Source organism: Leopardus geoffroyi, chromosome A2 (assembly GCF_018350155.1).
Source record: "Leopardus geoffroyi isolate Oge1 chromosome A2, O.geoffroyi_Oge1_pat1.0, whole genome shotgun sequence".
Classification (NCBI taxonomy): Eukaryota; Metazoa; Chordata; class Mammalia; order Carnivora; family Felidae; genus Leopardus; species Leopardus geoffroyi.
The window spans coordinates 5,520,059-5,545,752 of record NC_059331.1 but is presented as its reverse complement, the minus strand read 5'-3'; the positions used below and the strand labels follow the sequence as shown (position 1 = coordinate 5,545,752).

Sequence of the window (25,694 nt, the reverse complement as noted above, 5' to 3'; positions counted from 1 at the left end):
ATATGCGTTCAGTCCAAGGCAGCGTTTCTTAGCTACCACAGACCAGGCAGGGTGTGAGTTTCTGAGCATGTTTAGTCCTGTAGCAGCTCAGGCGGAGCGTGATACCTGGGCTCTGTCAGAACTGGGTCACCCCTCCCCCGTCCACCAGGATGTGACCTCATACATAGGTCCACTTGGGCTAGACAGCTGTTGGCAGCCCGCGTGGAGCTGCAGCCACTGCTTGTCGTGTTTGGATGTGGCGTCCTACCCTTGCTATCACCTCCTCGTCACACTTCTCCTGGTGTTTATCCCTGATGGGTGAGACGGTGGGGGTACAGGGTCGACTTCACAGACCCCCAAGGAGATCATGTCTCCATTGGGTGCCAGTCAGGGGAGAAAGAAAAGACAAGAAGCAGGGATCGCTTTAAATAGGAGCTTTATGTGGTTCATGTATGCAGTCAGGCACCAGCCTGGATGGTTCTGTGACTGCCAAGCTGGGATCCAAGGCTCCTGGTTTAGCAGGTGGCTGGGCGGGCAGGTTGTCCTGGGTACCCACACCTGTGGGCCCTACTGTCCCCTGGGGAATGGATGGCTCTCCAGAGGGTCTGCCAAGGAAGGGAGGGTGACTTCCATTGCCCACCCGCCCCCCCCCAAGTAGATAGCAGCCCCTGGGGAAACGGGGTGTGGGAGGGGTTACCTCCTTCCAGGCACCGTGATCCCTTCCAGCCCACCTAGAGCATCTACATACCCTAGAAGCCAACATCGTCATACACCTCCGTTTCCCTGGCGGCAAGTACGGCTTGGTCAGTAAGGGTCACCCCGGCCCGTTGACCAGCCCCCTACCCCCCACCCCCAGCCAGGGCCAGTCAGTACTCACAGGGGCAGTAGAGCTGTTCTGGGCACGTAGCCATCTGCAAAAAAAGTGGAATAGGTGAGCTCCCGGCGCTGGTGGTGGCCCGTTTCCCTAGGACTTTCTGGCCTGACTTACATTTGCCCTTGGTGTCCCGGCACAGCATCTCATCCTTGTTGGTGAACTCGATCACCTCTAGGATCTCCCCACGCCGGATCCCCAGGTACTTGCCACCCCCGCGACGCGTCTTGGCGTTGGGATCGATCATCATCCTTGTCTGAATCACTATCTCCCCCTCAAACTGGGGAGGGAGAAGTTAGAGCTTTTGTTTTGTGCTGTCACCCCAGGGCTTTTGTCACCTAGGGCTGTGCCAGATCTCCCAGGGCTCCTGTTCACAGAGTTGTGGTGTTCACACCTTGAACTTCTTCCGGAACTCCCTCTCGGCTTTCTCTGCCTTCCGGATCTGCTTCAGAGACTTAAGGTCTGCAGGTGGCAACTGCTGTGGCTGGGGGGCCTTCTCCTTCCTGAGGAATTGGAGGGTCCTGAGCAAGATGTGCCCCCCACCCCACCCCCGTCCCCTTCCTGACCTCCCAGACCTCGGCCCCACCCCGTTCTACACACACCCTTTGCCCTGTGGTACCTGAGCTCTGGGTCTTGTGGCGGCCTGAGGGGTTGCTGGGTAGATGGCACCCCATCTGGGAGCGGGGAGAACACTGAGTTAGGACAGGGACTCTTGGGCTAGGCCTCCCTTTCAACCCTGGTGGCTTGATCGGGAATGGAGCCTTCCCTGTGTCAGTTCTCAGGACGTCAGTCCCCTCCCAACCCTCACCCTGCCCACCGGCCCATCTTCTCCCCAGGCCTTTTTCCTGGGTTGTGAGTTCTAGTGCATTGCCTTTCATTTTCGTAACTGTTACTGCATGATCGGCAAGGCTGAAATCGTTCACCACAGTAACTCCTTCCAACCCTCATGACAACCTTCCTCGTAGCGGGCAATACGGTCATTCCCAACTTGCTGAGGAGGGAAATCAGGGCTCAGAGAGGGGTAAAGCGGTCTGCTCCCGGGTCATCCAGCTGGTAAATGGTAGAGGGAGGATTTGTCTGTGGGCTTTTGAGGCGATTTCATGTCTGTCTCCTAGGGTAGGCTGGCTTCTGGGAATTGTCATGGGATTTGGGTCAAACATAAGGTGAAAGCATATCCTTGAGCAAATGAAGTGGGCATCTGCGAAGAGGCTGGTGGGGTGGGGTTCTTGGACTGGCCTGGCTGCTGCTGAGACTGTACTGTGAGTCTCCCAGGTCAGGGTTGACTTCCTGGCAAACTACCAGCCTTCCAGGCAGGAGCCTGCTGACTGAGGGTTTGGCTTCTAGCGAGAGCCTCGTGAGTACCAGTTGAGTGACAGATCCAGAACCTGAAGCCCCTGCCTTTTCACTTCAGACTCCAGCCTCCTTGGCCTGGTGCTCGGATGGTGCCATCCATAGTCTTACCCAGGACACTCCCTCCCGCTGCTCCCACTCCTCCCGGAGGCACTCCGGGGCCCCTACCCCCCTGGCACACCTGTAGCCCAAGCTCCCTGGCAGTGGGACCCAAATCAGGCCACACAAGTAAGGCGGGCTCTGAGGATGGCCCCTTCAGGTCCTGGGACCACCTAGGTCTGGCCCCAGCGCCTTCCAGGGAAGCCCCCTGCTGTGCAAGGAACCTCTGGAGGAGGGCCGCCACCGCTCCAGAATGAGGCAGAGTGGGAGGCTAGATTTGGAAAGGCCAAGTAGCCTTTGGAACAATCGGTACTAACAGTGAGTCGTCCCCCACCCCCACCCCCACCCCCGCCCCCCGATGGTGTCTGAGAAGGGAAAGATTTGGGAAGTGTATTTGATTGGAATCGCAAAGAACGACTGACCCGGAATGGGGAGAGACAGTTGTCCACTGGCAGGGATGGTGAGCAGAGGTGGGGATGTGCCTGGCCAGTTTGGGGCTGGGGACGGGGGCGGGCCATGCCTGCAAGGCTGCTGGACAGTTACCAGAGTCACCCCCTCTCTCCCCATGTCCCTGTCCCGAAGAGCGGCCTCCAAACCCCAGCCACGGGAGGCTCACTGGAGCGGAAGCAGGAGGGGCCCTGCCAGGAAGCTCTGCTAACAGAGGGGTGTTGCAAGCAGCCCCTGAGGAAAGCCCAGGAGAAGCAGGAGGGGCTCGGGAAGGAGGAGTGCAGGCAGCAGACCTGGTGCGGGGGCTGGTGGGGAGGAAGCGGGCGCATCCCAAAGGCACTCCCAATACAAAGTTGCCCTGTAGGAAGCCCTTCCAAAGGTGGGGCAGGGGAACCGGGACCACAGGACCTGGGCTCCTGTGTACTGACAATGAGCTGGGGCAAGTTACTTGGGTCAGGCTTCCACATCTGTAAAACGGGCATGACGTGGCCTTGGGGGTGGGTGGGAGGTCATGCAGGGTCAGTGAGATGCACGTAGAGTGCCTGCACGGAAGCCGCTTTTTTCCCCCCCGCTCGAAATTGATGAAGGCATTGACCCTGCAGTGGACTGGACACGTTGGGGGTGGGCTCCACCGTCCTCCTGCTCTCTCAGAGCAGAGACTTGGGAGAAGGGAGAACAGGGGACCTTTCGGACCCCAGAGCACAGAGTATCGAGGACCACAGGCTCAGGGGTCTCCGTCTCCAGCCCGTGCCCGAGTTCAGGCCCGAGTCCCGCAAGCACCTCCGACACAACAGGTGTGTGTGGAACCTGACCCCTTGTCCCCAGCTCAGGGTGCCTTGGCTCTGCACCCAGGCGTTGGGCTCGAAACGCGGGCCTCATCCGCGTCGAGGGCTCGCTCTCACCCGCCTGGTGGCTCACGCACCACCAAGTCCTTGTTCGCAGTCTTCCGCGGCTCTTTCGCCCCTCTGCCACCGCCCCGGGCCGCACTCCTGGCCACACCATACCCACTGGCTGCTCCGCCCACCAGAGGCTGGTCCCACCTTTCCGGAGGGCCTTTCCTGCTCTCTGCTTTCTCCCTCAGTGTTGCCGGGGAGACGGGTGGTCACTTGGCTTCACGCCGGCAGCGCGGCAGAATATGCCCTGGCGATGGATGGTCCCCAGGTGCCTGGGCGGAGGGTCTGGCTGAGGGCTCGGCCCCACCACCCACAAACCTCTGCCCTCGCCGCTGGGGCCGGAGTGGTCCGTGGGCCCCACGTCATCATACAGCTCGTAGATCTCATCCTGGTCCCTGCGGAGATACCTGAGATGAGGGCCTCTTGCGGCATCGGGCCTGTGCCGGGGCTGCTTGCCCCCCACACTCACTGCGGGATGTCTTTCGTCTGTTGCTCCTGGAAGTGGATGGCAGCAGCGGAACGAGCCCTCCTCAGAGCTGTGGGGGGAGGAGAGCAGGAGGGAGGCGGGCCCTGGCGGGGGAGCCTCTCCCCGGCTTTCTGCCTGGGCTGCCGCGACCCACCTGTGGACCCACCTGTGGCTGCAGCTGCGGCTCTCCGGAAGCTCTGAACGTCCCTGGGGCCTGGGGGCAGTGGGGGCTTGGCTGGAGGGGGCCCCAGGCTGCTGGCAGGGGGCAGAGGCCTCCGCCGGGGCGGGTGGCCCTGTTTGAGGCCCAGCCTCGACCGTCCACTGTGAGTGAGACTGAGTGGGAACCTGGGGCCGGGGCCCGCGACAGCAGTGGGGAGCGAGCTCTCCGAAACAGAGCCAGGGAGAGGGGGCTTTCTGGGAAGATCACCAAAGAACTCGGCATGCGGGCGCTTCTTGGGCAGAGCACTGGGCTCGGGCTGTGAGAACTTGCGGGGGGGCCCCTGGCACTCAGGCTGCAGGAACTTGCTGGGGAGTAGGCCAAACTCAGGCTCTGAGGCCACCCTGGGGAGGCCCCCCGGCTCGGGCTGCAGGGGCTTCTTGGAAGGTGTTTTGAATTCGGACTGCCGTGGCCTCTTGGGAACCACACTGACTTCCGACTCTGAGGACCTCCTGGTGAGGTCTCCAAAATCAGGGTGCAGGAGCTTCTTGGGGAGGTCACTCAGCTGAGGGGCTGGGATCTTCTTGGGAAATGTACTGATGTCAGGCTGTGATGGGTGGGGGTGGGGCTCACTGGACTCAGCCTTCCAGGGGGGTGTCTGAGGGACCTCACTGACCTCAGGCTGCGGCAGGCACTTCTTAGGGAGCTCACCGACCTGAGGCTGCAGGGGCTTTCTGGGGTGCCCACCGAACTCAGGCTGTGGGGGCTTCTTGGGGAGGGTACTGACGTCAGGCTTTGAGGGGTGGGGGTGGGGCTCACCAGTCTCCACCTTCCAGGGGGGTGTCTGAGGGACCTCACTGAACTCAGGCTGCGGCAGGCACTTCTTAAGGAGCTCACCGACCTGAGGCTGCGGGGGCTTTCTGGGGTGCCCACCGAACTCAGGCTGTGGGGGCTTCTTGGGGAGGGTACTGACGTCAGGCTTTGAGGGGTGGGGGTGGGGCTCACCAGTCTCAACCTTCCAGGGGGGTGTCTGAGGGACCTCACTGGACTCAGGCTGCGGCAGGCACTTCTTAAGGAGCTCACCGACCTGAGGCTGCGGGGGCTTCTTGGGGAGGGTACTGAAGTTGGGCTGTGAGGGGTCTGGGGTGGCCTCGTTGGGCTCAGGCTGCTGTAGCTTTTTGGGGAAGGCGCTGGATTTGGGCTCTTGGGGGGGCAAGGCCTTTTGAGGGGCCCCGAGCTGCGGGAACTTTTTGGAGGGTTCACTGAACTCGGGTTTGGAGGGCTTCCTGGGCAGATCAGCGAAACTGGGCTGCGAAGGCTTCCTGGGCACTGCATTGAACTCGGGCTGCGGGGGCTTTTTGGGGTGCTCGCTTAGCTCAGCTGTTGGAAGCTTCTTTAGGGGTTTGTGGAACTCAGGCTTCAGGGGTTTTTTGGGGAGTTCACTGGTCTCGAGCTGAGAGGCCTGGAACTTTGCTTGAAGGCTCCGGAAGTCCTGATGGCTCCCCTAAGGAACATGGAGCCAGAGTCAGGCAGGGACTCTCTGCCGACTTCTCTTCCCCTGACTGTGTCCGTGGCTCTCTCCAGTGTTGGCTGAGGACTCCCACATTTGTCTCCAGGCTCCCCGGAGCCCTGACCCCTTAGGCACTGCATATGTGCCCCCAGGCTCACCCCCATCAGGACCCAGGCTCCTGCTGCTCCCCCAGTCCGCCCTCAGTTGGTGGTGCCTTGCAGGTGTCCTTGAGATACCCCGTTGCTAGTACCTTCTGTTTTAATTTCAGAATACATCCAGAATGCAGCCACTTGTCTCTGCCTGTACCACTGTCACGCGGGCTGGAGGAACCCAGGCCCTCCTCCTGGGTCTCCTGCCCCCGCCCCCACCGCCCCCCAGTCTCATCTCTGGCCAGGCCCTGCCCCCACAGCAACCAGAGGAATCCCCTCTGCTCAAAATCCAGCAATGTTCCTTTATTTCCCCATGGTAAAAGCCAGAGACCTCATGAAGGCCCTGAACCATCCATTGGCCTCCCCTACCTGGATCCTTCCTCGCCTGGCCACCTCCTCGTCCCCCTCGCCCTCCCCCCTCCCGTCCCCCAGTGTCTTGGGCCTTTGTCCTGCCCCCTTGCCCGTGACACTTCTCCCCATGGCCTGCTTCTCGTCTCTTCCACCTCCAGGTCTCTGCTCGTGATACTTTCTCTTCTTTCTTTAAAAAATGTTTATTTTTGAGAGAGAAAGGCAGAGAGAGAGAGAGGGACAGAGGATCTGAAGCAGGCTGTGTGCCGACAGCAGAGAGCCCGATGCGCGGCTCAAACTCACGAACCAGACGAGGTTGGATGCTCAGCTGACTGAGCCACCCGGGCACCACATCTCTGATATTTCCTTATTAGAGAGGCCTTCCTCCTAGGCCACCCATATTTAAAACAAATCGATTCCCCCCTTCCCCTCCCCCTGACCTGCATTTTACTTTTAGTACTTGCTGCAAAGTGTCACAGAGTTTACTTGACACTGTTTCATAAATGTGCCCTGACTGTTCTTTTGGTCGCTCTACCCTCCCCAGACCCCGTGGCAGATCAGGGACTTGGCTCATTCGTTGCTCTCCTTCCAGTGCCTGGCACACTGTGGGGGCTCAGCAGAAATAAATATACACAAAGGCGTAGACTCAGCCACGTCCAGTCTGTCACAAGCCTCGTGAAGAAAGACACACAGAGACACAGAGGCCCGGCGGCAGACACACCCTTTGCTGACGGTCAGGGCACTCACAGGTGACCGGCAGGCAGGCCCAAGCGGCAGCACAGGCACGTGCACCTTAGCACACCTAGTCTGACCGGCCCTGTACCCTCTGTCACAGACACAGGCGGACAGGCCAGGCCGGCTCTGACCAGAGGTGGCCCTGCTGCAGGCCCCCAATCCTGGCTTCACCCGGGGCCTAGGAGATCGGGGAGTGGGGGTGGGGGCAGGGCAGAACCGTGTGGACTTTGCTCTCTTGTCTGTGCCTCACTTTCCCTGTCCCGCGAACGAGGAAAGGTAGTGACTCCCGCCCGGGGCCTGAAGTACCTCTATTAAAGCCCCCCTCCGGGAGGGTGGGGCCAAGGATTCCCTGGGTGACCCACAGGACCAGAGCAATCAGGATCAGCGGGTCATAACTTGGGTGACTGCTGGGGTGCAGGGTGGGCAGTAGGTACGTGACCCACTTTGTCACCCGTAGGAAGCCCCTGTGTTCACGCTGGTCTCCTGTTACCAGGCTGCTTTTCATGCTGACCTGTTCCTCCTGTTAAAGTCGAAACCTCAGCCTGGGCCATAGGCCCCTTGGAGCCCCGGCTGTCCCAGCAGTGAGTCCCGGCTGCTTCCCGCCTCTGGGCCTCTGCGGTGGTCATTGCTGTTTACCTGGGTGGCTTTCCTAGCCCCTCTACCACTCACCTCTTGGAATATGCCCTCCAGTCTCCAACCACAGCACCCCTTGCCTGTGGCCAGTGGCGGAGGGGGGGGGTGTCTCCTAGGGTTGGGGGTTCACTCACCATGGCTACAGGAGGGTGACGGGCCACAGGGCGAGTGGGACCTGAGCTGGGCCGCTGCCTTCAGGAAGTGACTGTGGCTTCTGCTCCACGGGCCCCACGGGGGTGGGGGCTGATGGCGGGGTGGGGAGGACAGAGGAGGAAGGAAAGGAGGCGGAGACAGCCTCTGCCTGCCCCCAGATCCTGTCTGGCATTTGAGTTCCCATCCCGCCTGCTGCTGTCTCTCCATGGCTTTGGGCATCGGCTGTCAGCACATGCCCAACACAGTCACTAGTTTCTTGACTCTCTCTAGTTCTGGGGGCTGGCTGACTTCTGGTCTCCAGGGAGGACTCCGCGGGACGGCGAGTTCTCTGTGGGTAAGGGGCATGGTCAGCTCTGGGCCGGGAGACCAAGGAGTTGGGGGAGCGTGATGAGGAAGGTCCTTCTGCCGGCTCTTGTTGCCTCATCCGCCTGCCTCATTTCCACACTTCCCCACGGATTCTCAGCTCTGAGCAGGACTTCCCTATTGTAGGGGCAGCTGTCTGTCACATGGGCCATGGACACCGTGGTGGACAGGGGGCCCAGCCCAGATGGCAGATTCGGGGGGGGGGGGTGGCTAGTATACAGGGCCTTGCCTGCTGGGGAGGGAGGGAGTCTGAGGACACCCTAGGTGTCCAGAAGAGGGTGGGAAGAAAATGGAGACAGCAGGGAGACCAGTGAAGAGGGGGTGAAGGGAGGGGCAAAGCCAGCGCTTGTTAGGGTCAGGCGCGCAGACCAGGGGAGAAGATACCTCCTGGGAGAGTGCAGAGCCCTGATTCTGTTTGGCAATACACGGGAATGGCTTTTACAGAAAGATGGAAGGAAGCTCCTGGAGATTCTGACTTAATTGGCCTGCGCCTGGGGGTTTCTTAAACACTCCGAGGGGGATTCTAATGTGCCCACGGGTCACCCTGAGACCCCATTAAAGTGCAGGTTCTGCCCCAGGTCTGTAGTGGAGCCTCAGATTCCTAGACACCCTAGGTGATGTCCCAGAGTAGCGAGGGTGTAGGAGGACGCGGGAGGTTTGTCTTGAGGGGGCTGCATTCCCAGCTGGAGCCGTTCAGTGGCCGCCCTGCCATGGAGGCCACCGGCCGCATGGTCGGAAATGACTCCGTTCGCGCCTAAGATGCACAGCTTGAGGATTCTGGAGCCTCTGTGCCCGCCCATCCTCACCACTGCATGGGCAGACATGCACCCTAGGTCACATTCCCAGATGTGGGTCCCCTCAGGAGTCCTGGGGGATCAGGGGTGATGAGATGTGGGTCCTCCCTGGGTCTCCGGGTGACCGACACTCCCAGTGTTTGGTGAGAGAGGGAAACGAATGAATGAAAGAAAAAGCGATTATTGGCCAGAAACACACAGTAGGTGCCCAATCCAGGGCAAAGCCAAAGGGCTGGACACTGGTGACAATCTGATGACTCCCCAGGCTCCAGGGCCAGCCACTCCGTGGGGACTCTGGATTTTGCAGTTGGGAGGGCTCCACCCTGGGGAGCCCTATTTTCCCACAGCCCCCCTTATGGACATTCCCCCAACTACCCTTGGTGTTTGGAGCCTTTCCGGTGGCCGTAGGCTGGTCTGCACAGCGAAGCCATGAACTTGGACAGGCGGGTCCACAAATGGAGCTGCGGGGACCAACCCCCGAAGTGAACACGCGGGCCTCAGTCCGCCTTGGGGAGTTGTGGGGGTGGGGAGGTGTCTGCTGGGACCAGCGTCTGGAACCCTGGTTTAGGGAAGGGTACCGGTTCCGAGCACACGGCGGGGGGGGGGGGGCCGGGACGGGGGCGGAGTGGGCACGTTCAGCCGTGCACCTGGCTGCCCTGGTCGGAGGTGGGGGTGGAGTAGGGGACGGACACGGCGGCGGGGGCCAGGCTGAGCCGCGCATGCGGTCCCAGTGCACGCAGTGGAAGAGGACTGAGCACGTGGGCGGCCCATCCTGGGGCCACGGGGGGGGGGGGGCGCTCGGGAGGAGCCAGGGGCCCGGGATAGGGGTGCTCGGATCCGTGTCAGAGGCAGGGCTCCGGGACGTGTGCCCAGGAGCCTTCATTTCCCCTCTCAGTCTGGTGACGGAGCATGGTCGACAACTGCCGGGCGGTGGGCGGGTACCTGGCCGGCCTCACGGCTGACGTAAGCCGCCTGCAGAGGCTCAGTGTTTCCACGTGACCGGCAGTCTCTTACCAACCTGTCCTCGAGGCGGGGGCAGCCAGGCCAAGCGGACGCCTGCAGGGACACGCTTGCTGTCTTTCCCTGTCCCTTCAGATGGACACTCCTGGGCGCCCTCTGTTGGGCAGAGCCGGGGCCCCACGAGGACTCAGCTGTCAGGCATTTTGTGGTTGGGGGAGGGGGGACCATCTGTGGAATCAGTTTGGCCGCATGGGCTTGGTGGGCAGAGGGACGTGAATCACTCAGAAACATTTCCCAAGTGTCCCCCCCCCCCCCAACCTGGTCCCTCTGAATCTTCACAAGGATTCCAGGGAGTGAGCAAGCATCGGGACACCCATCTTAAGGACCGACAAACTAAGAGGTGGGGAGGTTGAATCTTCTCCAGGATCAGAGTCCTGGTTCCAAGGCTCATGGCAGAGAAGAGGAGAGCTCTGAGGGGGCCTGGAGCCCCAGGGTCCCCCGATGGCCCACCTGGCCCCACAGCTGGCGCTCGGCGATACCTGCCTCAGCCTGGGCCTGGAGGTGCTGGTGGACAGACACCTGGCCTAAGCCAGCTGAGTCTCAGCTACAACCCCATTAAGGGCATCACAGCCCTGAAACCCACCGTGAGATCTCGGGTGGCCACAAAGGCAGGCAGGTAGGTGGGCAGGCGGGCCCCTGGGTGCAGGTGGGCCGATCCTAAGGGCACTCAGACCACCCCCCACACCTGCCTTCAGGAGAGGATGAAGGGCCTCTCTGGAGTTTGGGGCTGTTCACCTGCACGGAGGCTGGGGCGGTCTTGTTCACGGAAGGGCTATGCTCCCCGGAAGGAGAGGATAAGGGGGAAGAGGAGGGTGGTGAGGGAGGGCATGGGGAGGTTCAAGATGGGCCTTGTGGGCTATTAGGAGAACACAGTCTCCATCCAGAGAGCCGCGGGGAGCCACGGAAGGGTACCGGGTGGGCATGAGAAGAAACCCCCGTTTCCAGAGGTGATCAGATTGCTGGGGGGTTGGGGAGGGCAGGAGGGTTGTTGCTTCAGGTGCCTGAGGAAGGGAAAGGGTTGAGGCCTGGGCTAGGGGACCGTGGAGCCGGGAGGGAGGGAGGCAAGACGCAGGAAGGAAAACTAGCCTCTGAAGGGTGGCTGTCAACAACGCAGAAGGCTTTCACATTCAGGAGGCTCGGCCCGCTGGGTTTTGGTGACTACAGGGCTGGGACAGCAGTGTGGCCCCAGAGTTTGAACGCGGACCCAGGACTGACTTCCCAGGAAGGAAGGGGAAATCCCTGTGGTTGGAAGACTGAAAGGGAAGTGGTGAAGAGGGAGGAGCCAAGCCCCCTGGGGCTGGCTCTGACCCACCTTCCTCTTCAGAGCTGGCCTAGGGGGAGAGGTGAAAGCAGGGAGCCAAAGAGGAGGGTCCCCAGGACAGTGACCAAAACAAAACCTGAGCCTAGCCTGCCTGAGTGCCCAGCCCTGGGGGCCCTGGCACCTGTGAGTCCACACCGGCGGCCTCAGGATTGGCGAGTGGCTCCAGCTGGGCCAGGCCCTGCCTCCCAGCCTGTCCTACCCCACTGATTCCTGGGACTTTTAAATAAACGTGGGATTTCCATCCCATCTGGTTTCTGGAAATGGTGGGACAAGACAGGACACTGGCAGTCCTAACTGCTGCTGGATAGGGTAGCACTGACCCGGGTCCCGGTGCTAAGGTGAGGTTGAGGGGCAGCTTGTCCCCTCCCAAGGTATGAGCGTCCCAGGGCTGCCAGACTGTGCATTGGGAGGGGCAAGGGACCCAGACACAGCACAGGCTGGCTCATCGCGTCTCCTTTATTGTCCCCCCACCCTCTCCATCTTAGGCCCCGCGAAAACGACAAAACTACCCACACCCACAGTTGAGCCCCCCTCCCCCCGCCCCCCGCCCGCGGCCGGATTCAGAACGGCGAGAAAACCGGACACTCCCCCTCTGCCAGCAGCGGAGACACCTTGGGTGCAAGCGGGGCCGGGTCTGGGTGGGGCAGAGGAGGGGGCGCCTGAGCCTCGGCCCCGCCCCTCGCCTCGGGGCCCCCGCCCTCCCCACCCGCGCGCTCCTCGGCCTTACCCGGCGGCGCGTCGGGGCGCGGCTGCCCGGGCGCCGGGGCCGCGGGGGCGATGGGGCGGTGGTCCTCCAGGTGCAGTGTCATGGCGGGCCGCGAGGCCGTGGAGAAGGCGCACTGCATGCACGAGTAGCGGCCGCGCGTGTGCTCCCACACGATGCGGCTCGGGGCCGCGTGCCCTGCGGGCAGGCGGGGCCCCCGTCAGTCCCGGAAGACCCTTCCACCCCCAAGGATGGCGGACGAGGACGAGTGCGGGTCAGGTCTGGCCGATCCACTTCCCCGGATCGCGTCCCACCCCTCCGTAACTGGGGACACTAAACTTGTATCCGAATCCCCCGTTCCTACCCCTTGGAGCCACCGCAGGGGGAAGGGCTCGTGAACCGGGCGCGGGTTTTACACGGAAACGCCGGCGCAGACGAAGGCTCGGGGGCCAATAATTTTTAAGGCAAAATCTTGTATTTCGTGGGTAGCAGTTGTGGCCACCTGGGAAGGGGTGGGCAACGCTGCCTCCCAGCATCCCCTGGGCCTGGCAGGGCGCAGGACAGAAATTCCCCTCCACCCGTCCCTGGTGGTCACCTGCACGCACCTGAGGGTGCGTCGGAGCCGCCCTGGGGTCTTCGCGGGCTGCCGCCGGCACCTGAGGTAAACGGGCGGGTCAAGGTCAGAAGTCTGCGCGAGCTCAGTTCACCCTTCAGGCGGCCCTGTTCCCACACTCACCTTGGCTCTTTTTCCAGACTGCGGCGCTGGAAGCGGGCGGCCCGGGCGCCGCAGCCAGGAAGGGGCGCAGGCGCGGGGGGGTTAGGCCAAAGGGCGCGGGGTTCAAGTAGGGCAGGAAGGGCCCGGTGGGGGCGGGGGCGGGGGTCGTGAAGGGCTCGAGCAGCGGGAACGGCAGGCCCGGCGCGGACGCAGCGTCTGACTCCTGGGGACGTTCGGGCGCCGGGGGCTCCTTGTCGAGGGCGGGGGGTGGCGGCGGGGCTGGGCTCTGCGCATGCTCGGCGCAAACATGCAGATGCTTGAAGAGCGAGCGGTGCGTGCGGAAGCGCAGGAGGCAGTTCTCACACCTGGGGGCAGGCACAAGGCTGGGCTGGGTCTCCTGGGGGACAAGGGTAGGGCCTATGCGATACTACCTGGGGGGCCGCCGCGCGAGGTCGGGAAGTAAGGAAGAGAGCATAAAGCCCAAATCACATATCCCCCACTTGCGGGGGAGAAGCTTGCTCTAAGCGCCCCCCAGTGTGGCCGCGACCCTTCCAGACCCCTCCGAGTCCTTGCCCTGGGAAAACGAGATAGGAGGTCTCAATTTTGACTTAGGTGGCCGGTTTTCCTCCAGGCAGGGAAGGAGTGACTGGGCGGAGACACGGCACGTATGCTCCGCCCCTTTCCGAGCTCGGGCCTCCGCGTCTCTGGGACTCTCCAGCAACCAGTCCCTTTAGGGCAGGTAAGGGCAGGCCTTGCTCGAGGCTGCGCCCACTGCCGGGACCAACCCCCTTGACTAGAAAGGGACAAAGGCCTGGACCCCAGGTGGTGGCAATCAAACCAGGGGTGGGAGAAGCTGCCTGGGGCCTGGTCACGGAGCACAGGTGGAAGTCGAGATGGTCAGGGTCTCACTTGAAGTAGCGATTGGGTTTGTAGTGCAGCTTGCCATGTGCCACCAGTTCCTGCATGGTGGGGAAGGTCTCGGTGCAGCTCAGGGCGGAACAGCGGAAGAGCTTGCCTGGCGGGGCACGGATGAAGGACACAGGAGTGGAGACCGGTGGCCAAGGCTGGCCTGGAGGCTCTGCCTGCCTCCCACCCCAACTGCCTCCCCACCACCTGCTCTGGCCCTACCTTCCAGGGACTGTGTGGGTGGGCAGTGGGTACGCAGATGCTGTGCCAGGTCTCGAACACTGGGGAAACTGAGGCAGCATCCAGGGCTGGAGCAGGGTATCTGCTTCCCTGAAGGATGCACAGAAGTGGAGGGGGTGTCACTCACCCTTCCCCCATCCACGCTGTCGGGAGTTCTGCCCCAGAGAGGCTGGAATGACGCTACTGGTTTCCTATCAAGGCCTTTACCCTCTGCTTCCCCCACCAGACTGAGCTACCGGAGGGCAGGGGCTGAGCTGGCGTGGCTCATCACTGTAGCCACAGCCTGGCGCGCACTTGGTACTCAATGGTGATTCCCTCTAGATGAGCCCCAAGTCTGGAGATACTCTGTACTCCTCTCCATTATTCCAAGGCCTGTAACCCTCCCCGCCCCCCGCAGAAGGTTCCATCACAGATCACCTGGTTGTTGGCGTCGTCTGGGAGGCCTCAGGTCCTCGCTGGTCCCCGAGACTGTGCTGGTTGGGCCAAGGCCAGATCCAGGGCCAGGCTGGCCACTGTCTGGGGCTGAAGGAGCACCCTGCTGGGACCCTCCAGGCCCTCCGCGGTCCCACACTGGGGGTGTGGCTGCCCGGTCAGGGCCTGGGTCCTCCCCCATGGAAGAGGGGGGGGCTGCGGCAGCCGCGACTGGGGACAACACCTCCTTGTCAGTCTCACTGAAGCTGGACTCTGCAGTGGCCGGCATGTCCGGGCTGGGCCCCGAGGGTTCCTCTTCCTAGTGGAAGGAAAAAGCAGGGAGAACCCCTCTGGGCCCACGCTGGCCTGGATCAGCCAGGGTCACCCCTCCCGCCCCGCCAAGACCGCTTGACATTTGTGAAGTAGCGAATGCCCTGGAGACATCACCTGGATGGTCAGCCCCCATCCTAGGGAATCATCATCAAGGGAAAGAGTGGATTGAGCCTTCTGCGTTCCACCCTCTGAGAGGGAACTGGAAGGTGACCCAATCGCAGAAAGGGGTATGTCAACAATTACTCTTGTGAAAGAAGTCCCTCGACCCAAACTAGGGCCGGTGGGATGTCCCTTACACAGCAGAGGCGTGGCCTACAGGGAGCGGGCGGGATGAAGATTATACAGACGGGGCTCTGAATAGGGCGCCGCTAGGAACATGCTGGAGGGGCCAGGAGTGGTCCAGTGGATCGTGTGAGGACGGAAATCTACACCCTCCCGGCTCCAGCTGTGCAGTCGAACCTGGGGGTGCTAAGACCCGGATGTAAAAGGGCCAGGGGCGGAGCCCAAGCGCTGTAGGCGTGGCCCAGTCGAAGCCAGGCCAGAAAGCAGGGGTGGGGTGCTTCCCCAAGTGACAGCCAGCGGCGGGAGAGTGCCCGGATGTGGGGGCGGGGTCGACCGGACGGTGCGCATGCGACAGGGCCGCGCCCCGCCAGTACCCGCTGGTTCGTCGCGCCCGAACCCCCGGCGCCGCGCTCACCATCCTCGACCCGGCTCAGCCTCTTGTTCCTGCGACTCCGGCGGCTCCGGCTGAGGCTGTGGCGACTCCCTGGACGGCCGCGGGCTCGCGCTCACGTCGGCGCCATTTTCCGCCTGCCAGCTCTCGCGAGAGCGGGGCAGGCCCTGCGCAAGACGCCCCCCGAGGGGGCGGAGCCTGGGATCTGGGTCCTCCTGGAGAGCCGTATAGGCGGCGCTCGCTACGGGTCTCCAAGCCCGGGCCTATCAAAGAGTCCCCCTTTAAAAGTCTGTGCCCAGGGATCCTGGCTTAAAATCCTTCGGAACCTCTATTCTCCTTTGCAAAATGGATATCTTTATCCCCTCCCTTCCCGTCACCAGCTCTCGCAGGGGGGCACACAGCCGTTCTTCTGTTTGAAGAGGTCGTGATGATTGGGCTGCCTCTTTAGAGGGAAATTGCCAATGATCGTCAAAATTGTCAATGAACTTATTTCTGAAGTTGAAATGGGCCCCTTGTGATAGCCAAGGGCAAGAAACAAGCCAAGGGCAAGAAACCTGACCTCAGGACAGGTGTAGCTTAAGGATGGAGAGCCCTGGGTGGAATGAGTCACCTATCCATCCTACATTCCTTGAGCGCCAACTGTGTGCTAGGCATTGGGTACCCGAGAACAAACATCCTTGCCCTCAGGGCAAGGGACTGTGCCTCAGGGGCCTGCTCACATTTTAAAATAGGGAGACAGATAATGAATCAACAAATACAAAAACCATCTTAGATTATATTAAGTGCTACAAAGAAAAAAAAAAAAAACACACGGAAGAGAAACCTCTCTGGGAGTTGACTTTTGAGCTGTTATCTGGTGGTCAGGAAGGAGTGAACAAATGGAAGGTCAGGGGATTCTGGGAAGTGGATAGTGGGTGCAAATGTCCTGAGGTGGAGAAAGACAAGCTTGTCTTTTTCAAGGATTAGTGAGGAGATCGGCTTACTGCTGAAACAGAGTGGAGGCAGGGTATGGAGGTCAGAAAGTGAACTTGGTGCAGGGAAGGTCGGTCATATAGCGCCTTGTGAACCATGGAGAGAGAGCGAGGAGTGTGGTTTCTGTTCTCACCATTGATGAATTTTTAGCAGGGGGAGGTCCACCATTTGATTCCTGGGTGTTTGGAGGGTGGGCAATTGGGGGGATGGTAAAGTGGATCTTTGATCTCAGATCTCTATAATACATTGTGTAATATTCAAGAGGTGTCTCTTGAGTTCTGGGCAAGTATAGACTTTATGTGCAGTGTATTTTCATCTGTGTACATAAGATGTACCTATGTGCCTTTATATGCAGAGATACTATTGGAAGGAGACATTAAAAAACTGGGGAGGGGAACAGATTTTCAAGTGAGGGTGAGACAGACTTTTCACACGTGCTGTTTGAATTAAAAAAAATGTTTTTTTTATTTGTCATTAATACAGTTAAAAACTCATAAAAAACAACAACAGATAATTTGGGGCACCTGGGTGGCTCAGTTGGTTAAGCATCCAACTTTTGATTTTGGCTCAGGTCATGATCTCATGGTTCGCGAGATCAAGACCCGTGTCGGGCTCTACACTGGGTATGGAGCCTGCTTAGGATTCTCTCTCTCTCTCCCTCTCTCTCTCTCTCTCTCTCTGCCCTTCCCCTGGTGGCTCTCTCTGTCTCTCTCTCTCCCTCTCTCAGAATAAATAAACTTAACACAAAACCCAAACAGATCATTTGGTGCTGGGTGGAGGTGCCTTTGTGTGTGGAGGGGGGTTGGTGCAATCTGGGGAAGAGTGGGGTGAGGCCTCAGAAGGACAGGCCACCCAAGGAAGGGAGAGGAGGGGCCAGGCTTAAGAAATTCTAGAAGTCAACAGGATGTGGGGCTGTGGAGTGGGCAGGGCCAAGGTGATTCTGAGGTTTGCAGTCTGAAGATGCTGTAACCTAGATGTGAGGCCCAGAATGTGCTACTTCCTGCAAATGGGCTGACTGCCATGGCAATGGGGCCCCAGGGCTGTACCCCAAAATATCAAGGGGCAGGCAACCTGCATGGTGATTCAGGGACAGAGAAGGGAGGCGGAAGCCCCGAGTCCTCTCCAGGAAATGCCCAGCTGATGAGGTTGGTGGCTTATGCAGTTCCTCCCCAGCCTGTCCTAGCATTTAAGTGTCATAGAGAGCTACACAGTGGTGGTTGGGCAGTGGAGGGGCAAACGCCAGAGACAGAGGAAACCAGGGACATTCAAGCGACCGGTTAAATGCTTTTGTATAATTGTTGGCTAATAAAAGAGTTGGTGAGGACCAGTTGCAACCTTGTGATTTGTTTGTTTGTTTGTTTCCAGCCCGCTCAGCTTCCCAAGATAGGTACAGAAGAGAGAGGGTTCAGACCTGCAGAAGGTTCTGCTGGACAGTCTTGCACTGACACCTCATCTCCCATGGGTAGGTGTCCTCTGCCCGGACTTCTGTCACAGTGGAGATCGGTGTATGTGGTGTTTGCCATCAAGATCTGCTCACGCCAACCCTTTTCTTCCATCTCTTGGCTCCTCCAGCAATGCCCGCTCCTTCTCTGCATTCCCTCCCCCTGCCCCTGGCCCTTCTCTGGCCCAGTCCTGACACCAGGAGTCTGGCTCTGTCTCTCCTGGACTGGCTGCCCTTTGAGGGCTGAGCACAGAGTGGGTGTCCATCTGGAAAGTCAGGATCCTTACACTCAGACCATGGCAGGACCCCCAGCAGTTTCCAGCTGTGTCTGCAGAGAGTTCTGAAAGGCTCAGACTCCATCACTGATTTGGAAACATCTGGGGAGACAAGTAGCCAGGCTGATCCCCTAAATTCATAACAATAAGTGCAGAAAGCCAGGGCCATTGAATATCAGAACCAGTCCTGACCCCAAGTGAGTGAGAGCTAAGAAGGCACAGACATGGGGTGGGGGGCAGGGGCCGGGGGTGGCCCAGGGTGCATTGTGAGGGGTTGTGTGGGACCTGCCTCCCTCCTCAGGGTCCAGGCAGGTCCCAGGTGGGTCTGGGGGCTGCAGATTCAAAGCTGACAGGACCCACCAGACCATTTTCTGCAGGAAAGCAGGGATGCACATAGCCAACAGTGGGTGAGCCAGTGAGTGAGCAAACTCCAGCTTTGGGAGAGGCCAGGTGGGGGCATACATGAGTTCAAGGCTTGGCTCCGTGGAATCTTGGGCACATGATGAAACTTCTCCCAGCCTCCATTTTTTTTCACCTGCAATTGGGGTATATTTGGGGCACCTCCCTCATGGGGTTGTGAGATGGTAGTTCTTGTTAACGCTCAGTAAATTAATCCACGCTTTCACCTGGCCAATGTTTATTGCCTCAGTGGTGAGAGAAAGAGGGGAGCGGATCTCACCTGTCAAGGTGTGCCCCCAACTGTGCTTGGCACTTGGCCCACGGGACACAACTCATGTATATGCACAAGGCAGCTGGGAGGTAGATGCTGATGTTAGCCCTGTTTGACCCAGGAGGCAATGCTTGTGACCTGGGGGAGGCCAGGGCCCTGCAGTGGCTGCAAGGGTGAGCCGCAGCCCCAGTGGTGACCCAGAGCCTGGGCTGGGCTGGATGCCACAGGACTGGACCTTCTGGCCAATGCGGCCAAGGAAAACGAGGCCCCTGCCGGCAGGGCCTGGCAGGCAGTCAGGCAGGAGGCAGAATCCGGGGCTCAGATCTTCTCTCAGATTCTCTCTCAGATCTCTCAGATCTTCTCCACGTAGTTTCCTGGGAAGAGGCCCTCCTGGCCATGCAGCCGGCCTTTCCACCAGCCAGAGGAATCTGTGGGTGCGAAGGGAGTGTGAGGCGGCACCCCACTTGCCCGGGAGACAGCTTTCATGCTGGCTCTGCACCTGTCTTATTCATTTCCACTGGCGTGGCAGAAGGCAGACGCTGAAGAGAACTGTCCACAGATGGAAGGGAGGGAGGGATGGACACATGGTTTTCCTGCCACTGCCTCACACTCTGTCACATTCTAGACCACTCTCTTGTGCTCTTCCCTCATCGTCTCTTCCTACAGGCGCCTCCCCACACTCCCCATGATGGACCAGTTAATAACCCCGTTGGGGCTCCCCATTTACCCGCAGGGGGTGCTGTTGAGTCCCAAGCCCCTCTGGGGGCAGCCCAGGGGACTAAGGTAGGAGGTGGCCTGGGTCATCTGGGCATGACCCATTTTTTACTCATGAGGGGTCTCTTGAGGTAGGTTCTGCTATTAGCCCTGTGCTTGACAGGAGAGAAAAATGAGGCCCAGGGATTGGGTGTGCTGCTGTGAGGCCAGGTCCCCAGAGTGGCTTAGGAGGGAACCTCCAGACCCAAGGCCTTTGAGCGTATGCAGCCACTGGCCCGGAAGAGAATATCTCCAGATGGGTCTGGTTGCTTCTGTTCTCCTCGGGAGAATGGGGGGGGGGGGGTTGCAGGAGAGCAGGAATGGGGGGGTTCACACACACACCTTCCATGAGGATCTCGATGACCTCGTTCACGTTGAAGCTCAGCTCGTCCACGTCTTGGCCCACATACTGGTACAGGGCCCGGCACCGTGGGCCATGCGTCCGAGGCTGGGGCTTGGGTCGGCCCACGCCCGGCACAGGTCGCTGCCCCACACTGCGCTTCCTCTGCATGCTGTGGGCACAGGGAGCGCCCATCAGAGTCCAGACACTCCCCTGCCCCCTGTGCACATCCTGGGGCTGCCCTCTTTCCTCACCTACCCTGCCACACCCTGGTCAGGCACGTTAAGGAATTCTGTGTTGTGCTCCGAGGGGGGCCGTGCCCGGGGGCGTCTGCTGGCCCTCAGGGCTGACGACGGAGGGCCCCGGGGAGGCTGCTGGAAGCCCCCTCCAGATGGGATCTCTAGGGGCAGGTCCCCCCTTCTGGCCAAGGGGGGCACATCATTGCGGTCCAGGCCTGCGGCAGGAGCAAGAGTGGGGGCATTTATCAGGGTGATGGTAGGAGGATTTGGGGAGGATTTGGCTCCAAGTTCCTCATCTGAGGGAGAAGGCAGCCAGCTACATGCTCGACTCAGCATGGTAAGTGCTGGCCCAGAGGGAGGCCCTTCAGGGGTTAAGATTTCCTCCATCCTGTTCTGTAGGAGGGCTTTTGTGGGTGGGTCTTGGAGGATGAATAGGAGGTCAAGCTGAGAGAGAATTTGGGAGACCAGAGGAGCAAAGAGCCCTAGCAAAGGCTTGGAGATAAGAACAAATTGGTTAAATTGGCAAAATAAGATGTAGCTTGCATGACAGGAGTCGAAGATGGGAAGACAGAAGAGGTCGGTGGTTAGCTAGGGTTGGATTCTGAAGGGTTTTGAATATCAAACTAAGCTCAGTCTGTATTTTGTGGAAGATGGGGAGCTATGGAGAGCTCTGGGCAGAGAACAGAGTGGCCCACTCTGCTGACAGCAGGTCTGGCTTAAGTCATGGAGCACACAAAAGACAAGGGAAGACACGTCTTCTCACCTCTGGGAGGCCCAGGGGCTGCCCGGGTGGGGGCCTGGGCTGCCCTTCGAGGTCTTCCCTGGGCCATTCCCTTCCGTGTAGGCTCTGAAAGGGGAAAGGACATGGGAATTTGAACGGTGGCCGGACCGCAGCAGGCTCTTGGCCCCGCCCACAAGTCCAGTCTACCCTGTGGCTCCGCCCCGGGCCCCGCCCCCTCAGACTCACTGGCTGTCCCATCAGCACCGACCCTGGAACCCTGGCTCTGCCCAGTAATTGGCTCCTCCCCCCAGGACTCACCTCTCATTGGCCTGGCTCTCTGGTCCCGCCCATAGTGGGGGGGGGGAAATCGCTTCCGTGGCCCCGCCTCCTCCACATTTCTCTCCCACTCATTGGTTACCTCGCTGACCCAGCCCTCTCCGTGGCTGCGACCTCCCTATTAAATATCTCCAGACTCACCCCTCCACGGCCCTCACCTGCTCTCGACCCGGCCCCACGGCCTTGATTTGTACCCCCTCGCTGGCCCCGCCCCCACAGGTCCCGCCTCCTTGGCTCCGCCCTCCAGTTCTGCGCAGACTCACTGGAGCTTTTGGGCAGCCCGTCACCCACGCAGACAGTGAGGGACCGGCCGCTAGCCTTGAGCACAGCCACGTCGCCGGAGCCACGGGAGAAAGTGACACTGCGGGTGCCACCTCCGCCCCAGCCCTCCTTCTTCACTCGGAACTGTAGTCTGTGGGGAGAGGAGGCAGCTGCGGGGAGGCCCACTCCCCAAGCGCGGTGGGAGAGGGGGCGCCGTGCTCAGCCCAGCCCGGGGACGCGGGCGGGGAGGGGGGGGGGCGTACGTGTCGCTGAAGGTGAGGGGCAGGGTCCTCCGCGCCGCCTCCTCGAAGCGCTTGCTCAGGAGGCTGACGAATTCGGTCTTGAAGACGCTCTCCAGGAAGCTGTCGGCCGCGTCTTCTTGGAGGATGAAGAAGTCGTCCTGCCGCGTGCTGGGGGCGGGGTGGGAGGAAAGGCCGGTGAGAGGGGTAGTGATGGTGGCAGGACTGACCTGTGAGATGCGCCGGGGAGGGTCGGGTGAAGGCAAGTGAGGGGTGACGCAGGCCCGGGGAAAAGGCGGGGGGGGGGGGGCGGGGAATGGCAAGGAGCTGGGGAAGATGGTCAGAGAGAAGCGGCAGGTGAGGGGACAGGTGCTGTTGGCAAACAGGGATCGTGAGTGTGGGGGCAGGGGAAGGTGACAGGTAGGGCCTAGAGGGTCACAGGTATAGGGGTAGGTAGCATGGTGGGAGTGACAGATGAGGTAACAAGTGTGAAGGCACCTGAGGATGACCAGGGGGCAGATGAGGGTGAGTGGGGCAGGCGAGGGCCTGGCCTCACCTGAGGGAAACTCCCCGAAGGGCCTGGATCTCCACCTTCTTCTTCAGGATCTCACGCACCTGGCCCTTCTCTGGTCCTTTCTTCACCTTCTCCCGCCCGATCATATACACACACTTGGGCGTCAGAATCAAGTCCCTCTTGATGGGCTGTGAGGATCAGGACCAGAGCTGGTGGCTGGAGCCCTGGACATGGGCCGCCTGGCTCTAGGGGATCAGCCTCGGGGAGGGGGGTGGTGAAGGACAGGCCAGCTGAGGGTTTCCCTCCATGTGAAGATATAGGAGTAGCTACCTTATGTGAGAAATAGGAGGCTAAGTAAGGGTGTATTGGCTAGAGAGAGGTTTCTGGGCCATTGAGCAGGTACAGGATAGGTGAGGGTGTACCTGCTGGACGTTGGTGCCTAGGCCAGGTGAGAGTGCACCTGTGCACAGGTGTATCTGGGCCAGATGAAGGTATGGCTAACTGACCGATCCATCTAGACTGTCTGAGGGTATACTTAATGGATAGTTGTGTCCGGGATAAGTGAGGGTGGTCCTATGGTCAGGGCTTCTGGGTGCGGTAAGGGTGCAATTGTGGACAGCTGTGTCTGGCCAGGTGCAGCTATATGTGATGGGCAGATGTGTCTGGGCTGTGTGAGGGCATATTTAATAGACAGATGTATCTACACTACTTGAGTGTATACCTGTGGACAGGTGTCTCTGGGCCGGATGAAGGTGTACCTGTGATGGGACAGGTGTATCTAGGCAGGGTGGATGTATACCTGTGGACAGGTGTATCTGGGCCGGATGAAGGTGTACCTGTGATGGGACAGGTGTATCTAGGCAGGGTGGATGTATACCTGTGGACAGGTGTCTCTGGGCCGGATGAAGGTGTACCTGTGATGGGACAGGTGTATCTAGGCAGGGTGGATGTATACCTGTGGACAGGTGTATCTGGGCCGGATGAAGGTGTACCTGTGATGGGACAGGTGTATCTAGGCAGGGTGGATGTATACCTCAGGACGGGTGTATCTGGGCCGGGTGAGGGTGTCCCTCTGGTGGGGATGCCAGCCTGAGGCCAGGGTCCCAGACATGTCCACCTGCTAGTGCCTCACCTTGAAGCGGCGGTCGTACTTGGTGACCGAGTCAGCGAAGTCCACGCGTTCCCTCTTGCCCAGGAACTGACGCAGCTCCGGCCGCTCCTCTAGCCCCAGGTAGTCCCCGACGAAGTTCCGGTTGATGCTGTTCCGTCTCCGCTCCTTCTTGTTCAGCAGGATGTTGGACGCTGTGGAGATACCGGGTGGGGGGGGCAGAGGTTGTGGCCTGGCTCCTCCAGGTCGGTCTGTGCCCTCCCTGAGCCTCCCACCTGCAGGCTCTCACCTTCCTCCCGCATCTCTTCGTACTTCCGGACTGCCACATGGCGTCGCCAGGCCTTCTGGATGGTGCGGGCAAAGCCATCGAACTTCCGCTCTCGCATCTCCTCCAGAAGGAAGAGCTGGGCAAAAGAGGGGCGCTGGGTCTTTCCCGATTCACCCCACCCGCTTGCTCGTGCTGATGGGCACCCGCACACGTGCACAGATGCTACGGTCAAAAAATTTTTTTCTTTCTCCAAACGACCGGACCCAGGGTTCCCTCCCGATATGGGGCACAAGCCCCCGTGCAAAATTGTAACTGCGGGCTGGTCTCGTGGGCTTCAAATCCCAACTCTGCCTCTGACTAGCTGTGCAGGCTCACCAGACGTGGCATAACATCACAGTTTCCGACTCTGCTAATTAAGGGGATGGCATGTCGCCCGTGTGTGGTGCACCCCAGTTTCACAGACGGTAGGAATGTGAACCAATGTGCATCTTAGAAGACCAACACAATACTGTAAATATGAAAACCTGATGTACAGGACTGCGCTGTGCCCAGAGACCATCTGGTTGTTCAGTGTACAACCTGCACAGCCATACATGCCAGCCCTGGAAAAGAAGCTTTTTGCAGAAAGCAGACTTCTGACTTTTAAGAGTCTCTGTCCAGAGGGGATTTAGGGTATAAACTTAGTGCGAGTCAGAGTTGAAATGCCGTGAAGGACGTCTCTTCACTTAGAATAATAGCAGCGAACTTATCAAGGAGAGGAACTCACTGGATATGAAGTTATAAATCTACAGTAATAAGAACAATGGGGGTGCTGGTCCGAGAACAGGACAACCTATTGCAGTAGGACAGATGGCTCGGGAACATTGTCATTCAAACAGAAATTTAGCAATAAAAGGGACAGCACTGTCAGTCAGGGCAATACTGAAATGGAAACTATTGAAAATAAAATTAGGCATCCTTTAGAAAAATAATTAGCATGTCACCCAGAGGGATTTGTCAAATGCACTGACATCACATCACTGCTTAAAGCCTGGCTGCCTGCTTTGCTGACCAAGATGGTTGACGGCTGATGAAACCCCAGGGGTCCCTGCAGGGACTAAAATAATTCTGCAGATACTTGGCTCAAATGCACTTTAAAAAACATACCTTGGAGGACTTTTAAAGCTGTGGGTGTTTACAAATGTTCATGGAAGGTGGGGAGTCTTCACCAGGAAAAAAAAAAACAAAAAACCACCACGACTGCAGCTTTACATCCTGCAGGGAATCGAGTGGCGTTTCTGTATCGTTTTGTTTCTCAGGCTGATATCCTGTGGGTCAGTGGGTCTGTGTACAACGCGTGTCCAACTACTGCCTGGGGGGCAGTAGGTGCATTTTGCAGTTCGCTGAGGGGATGACAGGTAGGAATAAAGGGAGACCAGCCTCACAGAAGCAGGGCGGGCCGGTCAGCCAGGAGTCCTCTTTCCCTTAGCTGTTTAGGGCAGATGAGACAAGTGTCCTCCAACCTCGTTATTTCTGCTCAGGGAAGGGGATTTGTGTTCGTTGTTGGGAGAGGAATCTTCCTGTCCACAGAGTTTGAAATTCGTCTCCTTCATATGCAGAGGGCCGATCAGGGTGTGCTTAAGGTGGGTGAGACAGAACCCCAATGTGAGCCTATCCTGGTGTGCTGGGTTGAATAGTGTTTCCCCAAAATTCATGTCCACCCAGAACCTGTGAATGTGACCTTACCTGGAAAGAGGGTCTTTGCAGATGTAATCAAGTTAAAATGAAGTCATGCTACAGTGGGGTGGGGGTGGGGGTGGGGGTGGGTGGGGGTGGGCCCTCCCTCAATCAAGTATGATTTGGTTTCTTTATAAGAAGAGGGAAATTTGGACCCAGACACAGAGAAGGTCGTGTGATGACAGAGGTAGAGACTGGAGTGATCAAGAATGGCAAGGATGGCTGGCACCCACCAGAAGTTAGGGAGAGTCAAGGAAGGCTCTTCCCTGCAGACTTGAGAGGGACCGTGGCCCCGCGGACACATTGATTTTGGATTTCCAGCGTCCAGAAACGTGAGAAAATGAATTTCTGTTGGGTTAAGCCATCCAGTCGGTGGTACTTCACTACAGCAGCCACAGGAAAGGAACACACGCAGCGTGACGGGCAGGGAAGGCCAGCAGGTGTGTGAAACAGCCAAGGATAGTTTGAGTCCATGTGTACAAGGAGCCAAATTCAAATCAGCATCATCCCAATGTGGGCTGGCTGACAGAGTCCCCACCTCCGTTAGGGTAACTTAATTTTTTGATCAATTG

The 25,694-nt window shown here is 59.4% G+C and overlaps 3 protein-coding genes and 1 long non-coding RNA gene across 10 annotated transcripts in view; 1 reads left to right on the top strand and 3 right to left on the bottom strand.

Moving 5' to 3' along the window:
- Window positions 1-398: 398 nt before the first annotated feature.
- PRAM1 (PML-RARA regulated adaptor molecule 1) lies at window positions 399-7,817 on the bottom strand. 3 transcript variants are annotated; one of them, XR_006715669.1, is made up of 10 exons: window positions 7,772-7,817; window positions 4,272-5,766; window positions 4,109-4,175; window positions 3,958-4,034; window positions 1,470-1,524; window positions 1,245-1,353; window positions 968-1,130; window positions 857-890; window positions 677-762; window positions 399-584 (listed from the first exon to the last, which is right to left on the bottom strand). XR_006715669.1 is itself a non-coding variant. In XM_045491808.1 (10 exons), the coding sequence occupies exons 1-9, from the start codon at window positions 7,772-7,774 to the stop codon at window positions 729-731; spliced, it is 2,037 nt and encodes a 678-aa protein (XP_045347764.1). In that variant the 5' UTR covers window positions 7,775-7,817; the 3' UTR covers window positions 399-584; window position 728. The 3 variants fall into 3 exon arrangements, 2 of the variants coding, with proteins under 2 accessions (XP_045347764.1, XP_045347765.1); XM_045491808.1 differs by having other exon boundaries at window positions 728-762; XM_045491809.1 differs by lacking the exon at window positions 399-584 and having other exon boundaries at window positions 604-762; window positions 4,272-4,905; window positions 5,092-5,766.
- A 3,908-nt stretch (window positions 7,818-11,725) lies between these two features.
- Window positions 11,726-15,434, bottom strand: ZNF414 (zinc finger protein 414). Of its 3 annotated transcripts, none has more exons than XM_045491810.1 (8): window positions 15,294-15,434; window positions 14,270-14,582; window positions 13,835-13,942; window positions 13,616-13,721; window positions 12,728-13,071; window positions 12,587-12,647; window positions 12,016-12,189; window positions 11,726-11,922 (listed from the first exon to the last, which is right to left on the bottom strand). In XM_045491810.1, the coding sequence occupies exons 1-8, from the start codon at window positions 15,294-15,296 to the stop codon at window positions 11,745-11,747; spliced, it is 1,287 nt and encodes a 428-aa protein (XP_045347766.1). In that variant the 5' UTR covers window positions 15,297-15,434; the 3' UTR covers window positions 11,726-11,744. The 3 variants fall into 3 exon arrangements, with proteins under 3 accessions (XP_045347766.1, XP_045347769.1, XP_045347767.1); XM_045491813.1 differs by having other exon boundaries at window positions 12,597-12,647; XM_045491811.1 differs by lacking the exon at window positions 15,294-15,434 and adding an exon at window positions 14,893-15,083.
- Window positions 15,435-17,167: 1,733 nt separating this feature from the next.
- The window catches only part of LOC123605223, a 63,965-nt gene continuing 55,438 nt past the window's right edge, over window positions 17,168-25,694 (top strand). The window contains exons 1-2 of one of the 2 annotated variants that reach the window (XR_006715662.1): window positions 17,168-17,319; window positions 17,607-17,703. This is a non-coding gene — a long non-coding RNA (uncharacterized LOC123605223). Of the gene's footprint in view, window positions 17,320-17,606; window positions 17,704-25,242; window positions 25,455-25,694 lie in introns of those variants that run through there. The other variant, XR_006715663.1, reaches the window with a different exon arrangement.
- Window positions 18,970-25,694, bottom strand: part of MYO1F (myosin IF) — a 32,968-nt gene continuing 26,243 nt past the window's right edge. The window contains exons 20-28 of one of the 2 annotated variants that reach the window (XM_045491792.1): window positions 23,428-23,542; window positions 23,163-23,332; window positions 22,073-22,218; window positions 21,541-21,687; window positions 21,280-21,428; window positions 20,723-20,806; window positions 19,979-20,174; window positions 19,723-19,892; window positions 18,970-19,055 (exon numbers count right to left, since the gene is read on the bottom strand). In XM_045491792.1, coding sequence (XP_045347748.1) covers window positions 18,979-19,055; window positions 19,723-19,892; window positions 19,979-20,174; window positions 20,723-20,806; window positions 21,280-21,428; window positions 21,541-21,687; window positions 22,073-22,218; window positions 23,163-23,332; window positions 23,428-23,542 — 1,254 coding nt within the window. In that variant the 3' untranslated portion in view covers window positions 18,970-18,978. Of the gene's footprint in view, window positions 19,056-19,722; window positions 19,893-19,978; window positions 20,175-20,722; window positions 20,807-21,279; window positions 21,429-21,540; window positions 21,747-22,072; window positions 22,219-23,162; window positions 23,333-23,427; window positions 23,543-25,694 lie in introns of those variants that run through there. The other variant, XR_006715655.1, reaches the window with a different exon arrangement.

Excerpts from the sequence above, each read along its gene's own strand:
- ZNF414 (XM_045491810.1), bottom strand. Across the intron at positions 13,943-14,269 it reads CAGACGACGCCAACAACCAG|GGAAGCAGATACCCTGCTCC; the intron begins GTGATCTGTGAT and ends TGCATCCTTCAG. Across the intron at positions 13,072-13,615 it reads AAACCCAATCGCTACTTCAA|GTGTGAGAACTGCCTCCTGC; the intron begins GTGAGACCCTGA and ends GCCTGCCCCCAG.
- PRAM1 (XM_045491808.1), bottom strand. Across the intron at positions 4,035-4,108 it reads CAGACGAAAGACATCCCGCA|GGACCAGGATGAGATCTACG; the intron begins GTGAGTGTGGGG and ends GTATCTCCGCAG. Across the intron at positions 1,525-3,957 it reads CCCCAGCGGCGAGGGCAGAG|ATGGGGTGCCATCTACCCAG; the intron begins GTTTGTGGGTGG and ends CCCCGCTCCCAG.